The sequence below is a fragment of the Malaya genurostris genome, chromosome 2 (assembly GCF_030247185.1).
Source record: "Malaya genurostris strain Urasoe2022 chromosome 2, Malgen_1.1, whole genome shotgun sequence".
Taxonomy (NCBI): domain Eukaryota; kingdom Metazoa; phylum Arthropoda; class Insecta; order Diptera; family Culicidae; genus Malaya; species Malaya genurostris.
The window spans coordinates 329,074,265-329,083,658 of NC_080571.1; the positions used below are offsets into that span (position 1 = coordinate 329,074,265).

The 9,394-nt window shown below is 37.5% G+C and overlaps 2 protein-coding genes across 6 annotated transcripts in view; one reads left to right on the forward strand and one right to left on the reverse strand.

Moving 5' to 3' along the window:
• Positions 1–1,902, forward strand: part of LOC131431478 (protein Shroom) — a 547,622-nt gene extending 545,720 nt beyond the window's left edge. For all 5 annotated transcript variants that reach the window (XM_058597214.1, XM_058597217.1, XM_058597216.1 and 2 more), the window contains one exon: positions 18–1,902. In XM_058597214.1, coding sequence (XP_058453197.1) covers positions 18–281 — 264 coding nt within the window. In that variant the 3' untranslated portion in view covers positions 282–1,902. The remainder of the gene's footprint in view (positions 1–17) is intronic.
• Positions 1,896–7,862, reverse strand: LOC131431480 (gamma-butyrobetaine dioxygenase-like). Its single transcript, XM_058597219.1, has 3 exons — positions 7,033–7,862; positions 2,307–2,615; positions 1,896–2,245 (listed from the first exon to the last, which is right to left on the reverse strand). Exons 1-3 carry the CDS (start codon positions 7,809–7,811, stop codon positions 1,930–1,932), a joined length of 1,404 nt encoding a protein of 467 aa, XP_058453202.1. The 5' UTR covers positions 7,812–7,862; the 3' UTR covers positions 1,896–1,929.
• Positions 7,863–9,394: the final 1,532 nt, after the last annotated feature.

A 9,394-nucleotide genomic window follows, 5' to 3' on the forward strand; every position in this document is an offset into this window, starting at 1 on the left:
TTTCTGTTTAATTTTAGAAAATCCTCGAAGCCAAACGGGACCGACTGCTGGAACAGTTGGATGAAGCGAAACAGCTCAAGGACGACATCGACCGCCGGGGTGCAATCATTTCCAAAATACTGGAGAAATCGCTCACCATCGAGGAGTACGCGGACTACGACTATTTCATCAACATGAAAGCCAAACTGATAGTGGACTCGCGGGAGATCGCCGACAAGATCAAGCTGGGCGAGGAACAGTTGGCCGCCCTCAAGGATACGCTGGTGCAGAGCGAATGTTGACCAGATTCGTTTGTAGATAGTTGAAATCAGCACTGCATAGTTTGTAAATGTTTTGTGTCCATATTTTTTAAGCATCTGAAACGGTTAACTCTTCGTGCGATTGGCACCGGAAGAGGTAAAACATTGTTCGATCGGCTGTTTAGTGAAGTAGATTAACTTTCTGAATGAAACGGGCTAGCTGCAAACTATTCACTATCCCGTAAGATGTGCGACGCTTGAGTTCTGTAAATTTTGTAAATACTAGATTTTAACCAAGTGAAATACTGCGGAACAAGTCAAAACTAACTAACATCAACATTTAGGCCAAAAATACCAAAAGAAAAACAATTCTGAATGCAATCTGAATGCTGCGACGGACGACGAACCCGTCGTCGCCGTTTCCTACAAATGTCAATTATTTTAGTCTGTATTAACTATTCTGTTTTTTTTTGTTGTTGTAATAAGGCAAAAAGTTCTTGCATTTCAATGTATGATGTTGAAATTCAAAGAGTTTTTTTTAAGGCGCACCCCTTTCTCTCCTGTTTTGTGTTGTTTGAACTCGCACCACTGTTCTGTGTAAATAGTTTCAAATTACATTATCCTTGTGAAAGTTGAGCTCTTTTATTTTCTCCATTGTGTGCAGTGCCTTAGAGTATTAACCATAGTAGTTTACATTTTGTTAGTCACCTTAACCAAAAGGGAAAATTTTTGGTTTCAAAGTGTGCCCTCTGGAGCTGGCGGAATTCGATTGTTGCTTCAAATTGTGATTCAACTGTAATTGAAGAACATGTTAGGTTCAGATATGATTGAAATTTATTAGAAATCATTCTTTAATCTGTGACATTGCGGACTAAATTAATCCCAATTTTAAACTACAATCCTCTTGCCAGTTCCGTAAAACAATGTTGTCCATAATTGTAATCTCTTCTTCAATTCACGTTAACATGTCAATCAAATGCACAAACATTGTGTACATTGATGTGGTCCCTTCATTGTACCACTTTACCAGTATCATTTCTGTCGAGCTTCTGCTCGCAATTGGTCATTGGAAACAAAAACAGTAACGATTCTCTGTGGAACACATTTTCATTAGGTGCTTATAAATAATTATGAACGCTACTTCTACTAACACTAGACTGTAGTGTTTTTCAAATAGTTAGAGGAAACTTTCCTTTTCGGCTGTCTAGTTGTAGCAAAGCAAAGCGAATCAAAGTGCTGAAACTCATTTAAACGTTCTGCTAGTAGGTTTATACTTTCATTCATTCAACCCGTTAGTGTCTTTACTACTTTCCTTATTAGTAATATCAGTTAGTGCATCAATATGTTATCGTCAATTAGCAGGAGTACTTTCTTCTATAGAACGTAGTTAAACTATAGGTAAAATATGAAAAAAATTTAAAAAATTTATTGTGATTTTACTTACAAGATAAACTATAATTTACGAGTTTTATGCGTATTGGTAGAGATTAAATTCTATTATCGTTTTGTAAACCGACAAACTGTCCAGAATGTCTTTTATTCGTGTGCAAATGATTAGACTTAGCATATCTAGAATATGTGTGAGAACACAGTTTCAAACACACGTTACTTAACAAACTTCTCTGTGTCAAAAAATGAAATGAATAAATTGCTTAAAAATGGATTTGTCTGTGTGGGTCATCTCATTCACTTATTTCCGTGCCTTTGCTTTCAGCACTCGCCACTTCGAGTAGATTTCATCCCAGTCAAGAAACGCCCCAACGATGTGTCGAGTGTTGCTGACAGTATCCGTGTATCCGGAACGGCCATGAAGCATTCGAACGTTGCTGAAGGTTAGTATGTTACCGGGAACGGTTTTAAACTGTACCGCTTCCCGGTGAATAAGTCCAACGAAGAGTTCCAGTGCCCGGTACCACGGTTCCACGTTGGCCAGAGGAATGTTGAAGAAACTGTCTCGCTGAGGGATACTATGATTAATACGCTCCAAGTTCCCATCGCGACCGATACTGAAACATTGATAGACTTTGGCAAAGAGAACTGAGTGGTAATGAAGACAATCAATCTCACCATATCACCGGCGCTCGATAAATGCTGTGGAACTCTCGGCCCTCATCTTCGCCAACATCCGCCCAATTGACTAATGTTTCACTTAAAATACGAAATTCTTCCGGATGCTTCTCTCGCATCCGCTCCGCTACGTAGAACGCATCGCAGAGTAGATTGCGGCCACCCTCGGATTCGGATTGGACCAAGCAGTGCAGCATGTTGCAACCCGGAAGATAGTCGTAGTACGGCAAGTCGGTGTGCATCTGCAGCGATGCAGACAGGTAGGCAACGTTGCTGGTTCCTTCCTTCGCCTTTATGATGTACTCCTCACTGAAATGAGAAAATGGTTGAAACATCAGTCGGTGTTGAACAGTCGTTCGCACCGCACGCGTATAGCTCTTGGCTACTGGAAATTTTTTCTGGCTACCTAGAGTTTCATTGATTCAAGGCTTCAGTCTTTTTCAAGGCTACCTGAATCACTAACAGTCTTTTTAAAGACTAACAATTAGTCAGCATTTCTCAAGGCTATACAAAAAGTGATATTCTAATATAATCAGTCTTTTTCAAGACTAAGAAATTAATCAGTCTTTCTTAAGGCTAACTATTCAAAGAACTATTCTTCGAACTAGTCAGACTTTATTAAGACTAGGGTAACAGAGGTATTTTGGCCACTTCATATATTTTGGCACACCTAAAAAACTTTATCGATTTCATCGGATTTTATCGATGTTAAGTAACTCATGTTGCATCAATTCGAAGCTAATCACATTAAATTACCTATTGCGGACGGGGTTTTTAAAGATATTACAACATTTGGTGGATATTTTTACAAAGTGGGCCAAAATAAAATCAATTCTGAAATGGGCCAAAATACCTCTGTTACCCTATCACAAAATCAGTCTTTATCAAAACTTTTCCAAACTAGTTGTCTAATCGAAGACTAGTTTAGCCTAGTTAATTTAATTTAAAATTTCATTCATTTAAAAAATGCCTGCGTCCAACCGGAAAGGCAACAAGCCTAAGGCAAAAAATAATTCAATACGGAATAAATCATAATCCGTTATTCAACATTTTTCTAATAACATTCGCGATCTTATAGAATCTGAATGTAAAAATAAAAGACAACGGACGGATTTCCCTTCCGTTGATTCAATATTTACGAGATTCTTCCTGAATCCGGTTGTAGCGACATAGAAGAAAATTCTTCAAAAATTCCCAAAATGGAAGCAAAAAGTCGTTCTGAGAAAAACAACAATCTATGCCACCAGTGACGGTGATGATTTCCGACTTCAAAGCATTCCAAATTGAGCTATCTACTTTTCTCCCGGAAGTAAAAGTCTCATTTCAAATCGGACGAAGAGAAGATTGTTGAGCCTTGGTTGATGGATTGGAAGATTACGAACGTCTTATCCGATATTTGTCCGAGAAACTTCATAAATTTTATTCATATGATATAAAATCAGACAGACCCTTCAAGGCTGTCTTGAAAGGGTTATCAAATGATACAAATGATGAAATTAAAAATGAACTAAAAGAATTGCTTGGTTTTGCCCCTTCCCAAGTAATACTTATGAAAAAAGAGCGAATGGTACTTCTAAACCACGCTCTGGAATTTCCCATGAACTTTACCTAATACACTTCAATCGAAGTGACGTAAACAATTTGAAAACTTTAGAAAAAGTACGTTTCATTTCCCACATTAAAATTCATTGGGAACATTATAAACGGCATAATCGTATTGCGAACTTAACGCAATGTCGTCGTTGCCAAGGCTTCGGCCATGGAACCAAAAATTGTCTTATGGATATACGGTGCTTGAATTGTGGTAAATCGCATTCGAAAGACGTTTGTCCAATGAATGAAACCACTGAAACAATTTCATGTTCAAATTGCGATGGAAATCATAAATCCAATTATTTGAAATGTCCTGTCAGGGAAAAAATTTTAAACGCTAGTTCGCTTAGACAAAAAGTCAAATCAACGACCTTAAATTTACAGAACATACCTGAAAATCAAAAAACCGTTACAAATGCCACGCCTTATTCTTCTAAATTGGAATGCTCGATCTTTAGAATCGAGTGAAGATGAATTTTATAATTTTCTCAAAGTTCATAAAATTCATATTGCCATTGTGACAGAAACTTTTCTTAAATCAAATGTCAAATTGAAAAGCAATCCACATTATGATGTTCATCGATTTGACAGGTTTACTCGAATGGGTGGTGGAGTTGCCATTTTTGTCCAACGGCAAATTAAACATCGAATTTTACCTTCTTTTAATACTAAAGTTATTGAAAGCTTGGGAATCGAAGTTGAAACCATTCATGGAATTTATTTCATCGCTGGAGCATATTTGCAATTCCAATGCACCGGCGAACAATTAAATTTCTTTAAAAGCGATTTGCAAAAACTCACAAGATATCGACCGAAAGGGGACTTAAATGCTAAGCATGTCCAGTGGAATTGTAGGCAAAATAACATAAATGGTAGAATACTTCATAATCAACTCTCAGCTGGTTACTTCTCAGTTTTTCATCCCAGTAATCCGACTTGTTTCTCTTCCGTGAAAAACCCGTCTACAATTGATCTGGTTCTAACGGATCAAAGTCACATTTGTAGTGAACCGATTACACATGCTGACTTTGACTCAGATCATCTTCCTGTAACATTCAGACTTTCCAACGAAGCTATAATTAATCCAATTAGTTCTATATTCAACTATCATAGAGCTAATTGGTTGGATTACAGATCTCACATTGAAAACCATGTGGATCATGAAACTATTTTAGAAAATTCTGCGGACATCGACACAGCAATTGATAATTTGAATCATTATATTATCGAAGCTAGAAATCTTTCAGTTCCCAAAGCTCAAACTAAACTAAATTCTCCTATCATCGATGACAATCTTCAACTGCTCATTCGGTTGAAGAATGTTCGTCGGCGACAATATCAACGTTCTCGTGATTCTGCTATGAAAAACATAGTTAAGGATTTACAAAAAGAAATTGAACATAGATTTACTCTTTTGCGAAATGAAAATTTCGCTAAAGAAGTTGAACAAATTAAACCATATTCTAAACCTTTCTGGGAACTTTCTAAGGTTCTCAAGGAAGGAAATCAAATACTTCTTACAAATGGTGAAAAAGCTCAAAAACTTGCTCAGCAGTTCGAGAGTGTACACAATTTTGAGTTGTGAGTCCTATTGAAAATGAAGTCTCACTGAAATATGATCATATTTCAACCCAAGTGTTATCACAAGATGACATTATTGAGACGAATTTTTATGAAATTAAGTCAATTATTAGGAAACTTAAAAACATCAAGGCTCCTGGTAATGATGGAATTTTTAATATTCTTATTAAAAATCTTCCCGATGTTGCCTTGAAACTCCTGGTTAAAATTTTCAACAAGTGTTTTCATTAGCTTACTTCCCAAAAAGACAAAGGTTTAATAGCAAAAATGTCTGATTTCCAGTTTCCTATTTATTTGATCAAAATGATTCAAAATTATTTAATTGATCGTACTCTTCAGGTTAGCTATCAAAATTTTAAATCTGAATTGCTACCCGTGCGAGCCGGTGTTCCGCAGGGTTCGAGCGTAGCTCCAATCTTGTATAATATTTTCACTTCTGATCTTCCAAATCTACCCGTTGGTTGTCAGAAATCGTTATTCTGTGACGACACAAGTCTGTTAGCCACAGGTAGAAATCTAAGAGTGATCTGCAGTCGCCTACAAAGAAGTTTAAATATTTTGAGTGATTATCTGTCAAAATGGAAAATTAGACCAAATGCAGCAAAAACGCAATTAATTATTTTTCCTCATAAGCCAAGAGCTTCTTTTCTTAAACCAAACAATAATCACATTCTCAAATTGAATGGTTTGGAATTGACATGGTCTGATCAAGCTAAATACTTAGGTTTAACGTATGACAAAAACTCACTTTCATGGATCACATTGAAGCAATCCAGGCAAAGTGTAATAAATATATTAAATGTTTATATCCTCTTATAAACCGAAATTCTAAGCTCTGTCTAAAAAACAAATTGTTAATTTATAAACAAATTTTCAGACCAGCCATGCTTTATGCAGTACCAATTTGGTCAAGTTGTTGTTCCACCAGGAAGAAAACGCTTCAAAGGATTCAGAATAAAATTCTGAAAATGATTTTGAAGCGTCCTCCCTGGTTTAGTACAAATGAGTTACACAGACTCACAAATATAGAACCATTAGATGTAATGTCAAATAATATTATAAGCAAATTCCGACAAAAATCGATGCAATCTTCAATTGAATCGATTCGCTCTCTGTATGAGTTAGTAAGTTAGTATATAAGTTCCTTTTCCCCATTACACAATACAAGTAGGTTTAGAATTTTCCCTACACAAAAATCTCAGAATTGCGGAAGCAAATGATGTCTTCATGGTAATAACCAAATCATGTATTCAATAGGTCTGAAAAGTCACCACTTGTGGCTGAACACCCAATTTAAATCTTAATAATTTAATTTTAACTCTTATTCCAATCAATAGTTATTAAAAAAAAGTTTCTCTCGAGCAATGTCACAAATTTTATTTGAATACTTCATAATGACAGTTCGAATGGAAAAGTTTAAAGTGTCTGTTAAAAACATCGGTGAAAGACATACCGAGAATTAGGTACTAAGAAATCAACAGTAACAGTATGTTTTTATCTAAGGGCCCATCCCGAAACGAAATCCTGGGTACGGGCCTGCATAAATACCTACCCGTAGTGAGTCTTCCGAATGAATCCTACCCGGTCCGCCAACTTCCTTGATTCTGTTTCCTCCAGAGGTGCATTTCGAATCATCACAACACCATACTTGATCAAAGATTCAATCCAAGCAAGCAGAGTTTTATCACAGCTGATAACATCTTCAAATTCGAAGTTATTCAGAATCTTACTAAAATGTTGTTTATTCCATAGTTTTGGACGGGGCCTGTACCATTCGTTGAGGTATTCTTGCCTGCAGTCATTGTTGAAACTTCTTTCTATCAACCACTCACTGCCGAACTGTGACCGATGGCCGTCACTCCAGACGATCTGCAACCCACTTCCACCGTCTTCCACCACGCACTTCCGCATTTGTACTCCATTCACTCGAAACAGTTCCCAATTTAGGATTCGTGAATAAGACTTCGCATGAAAGCACTCGGAACACTGACAGTTATCACGTAGCCAAACCAGCGGGAACACAAACCGTTGCCCATCAGCAGTTTCCACTGTGAGTTGACGATGAACTTCGAGAGTCTCAGATAGATAGGATGCTACTATCTTCCAAGTCTGGTTGTGGTCAGCTATCAACGGTTCACTGGCGCTTACTGCTTTTCGCAAATCTGATCGCGTGTGATATTTGAGAGACACTGTCGGTGTGGTATTCCAATAGGATTTGTTTGGAATAAATCGTTCCGAGTTCATCGCAATTGAAGTAAAAACCGGTTGAACTTTGAAGAGCAATTCACCGGTTTGATGTAACATTCGGGAACTAAGTACTCGTAGTGTCATGGTCGCAGCGTTTTTCAAATACTGATTCTTGAAATGAGTCCGGATGAACCCTTGTTACTCGTTTGCCGGTACAGTCAAAACTGAAGCCTGGTCATTAATTTGATTGGAGGAAACCTTCTCTTTCTGCTATTTATGTTACGAATCATGCCATCTGTACAGTCAGACCATGCCGAAAACCACGTCGGTTTTTAGCTGAACGCCGCCAAAATGTTCGATTGTATGGTGAATACTCTAATAAAAGAATATCACGCCACCAAATCACGCTACACCGAACTCTTAACTGTCCACGGAAAGTGAATATTTGGTGAGAGAGAAAAATTTCTTTTGATTCAACGTGCTTCTTGGGTATCCATCACATTCGCTGGCGCCACGAGCGCGAGTGAGAGTGTGCAGAGAGGATTATCGCTGATACCTGTAGATAAAACAACATGTTAAAACTAATTCATCTATTAGTGCAATAAGGACTTTTGTCATACACGTATGTGTACGCATGTATTTGTGATGGATTTTTATGCTCAGATCACAGCATGCTCTGCGTTTGGCTGTCAGCCTTTGTTTGTTTACTTGTTTGTGCGGTTGAAATTCTGCGTTTTCAAAATATCGCGAATTGAAAAGTAAGTGAACATTAAGGTTCTGGACACATGGCTAAGTGAGAAGGGTATTACTATGCGAAAATTAGAGAAGCAGTTTGGAATTCATCATGCCAGTGTTAAGACCGACGACACGACCAGGCACTTCGAAGAAAAATTGGCAATGAAATTGTCCGTTAACGATTCACCGCCAGTTACCGCAAATATAGCGACCCCTTGATAATGATAAAAATAATCTTCTTGAGCAACACTGTTTATGTTGCTACGAACTTGTTACCAAGGTGGTCCAGAGTAAATAAACAAACAATTTAAAAACGCAAGATATGCGAAAGGTACACATTTTGTACAGATGTTGTTCAATATAGTAAAAAATATGGATCTGTTAGTGCTTCAAGCATGAAACCAGTTACTTCCACTATGAAATCCGAAGAAGGTATCAAATCTCTCCATTTTACGCAATTGAATTACTAACCAGTCAACATGTTCTAGCTGCATGCGGTGGTGGACTCTCAAAGACAGGAGTTGCAAAACGTTTCGTAAAAAATCGAATTCTTGATCGAGAAATAAAAACAATTTATCGATCGAGCGTTTTTTAATGTTCAAGCTATAATGATGTAGAATACGGATACAAAAATCAAACAAAAGATTGTAAAAATAGGTAGTAGCTCACAGTCTTATGCAAGATCGCGACCAACATCACATTTCGTCGCTCTAGAATCAAATGATCTCCGTCGTAAAATTTGTTCCCGACAGTCTAGATAGAATTCTAGAATGTAAACAGCCCAGTCCGCGCCCTGATTCAAACATAGGTGCCCCAATTCTCGTTCGATAGAATGGCGCACCATTCGTTGATGATCCCCTTCGCATAAAGATGTGAGATAATGGTTCTTGATAGATACAAACAGGATTATTACGCTCGGCTGTATGCTCCAATTTCAGTCCCAGTACGACGGTTATTCACGCTAGAACGTGTACGATTGCTATTTTTTCCGC

What these genes read in the sequence shown, in the direction of transcription:
- LOC131431480 (XM_058597219.1), bottom strand. Translation starts at nt 7,811, where the DNA reads ATGACACTACGAGTACTTAGTTCCCGAATGTTACATCAAACCGGTGAA. An exon ending in ATTCGGAAGACTCACTACGG is followed by an intron (nt 2,616 to 7,032) that starts GTAGGTATTTAT and finishes TTCTCATTTCAG; the next exon opens with TGAGGAGTACATCATAAAGG. An exon ending in TATCGAGCGCCGGTGATATG is followed by an intron (nt 2,246 to 2,306) that starts GTGAGATTGATT and finishes TCAATGTTTCAG; the next exon opens with TATCGGTCGCGATGGGAACT.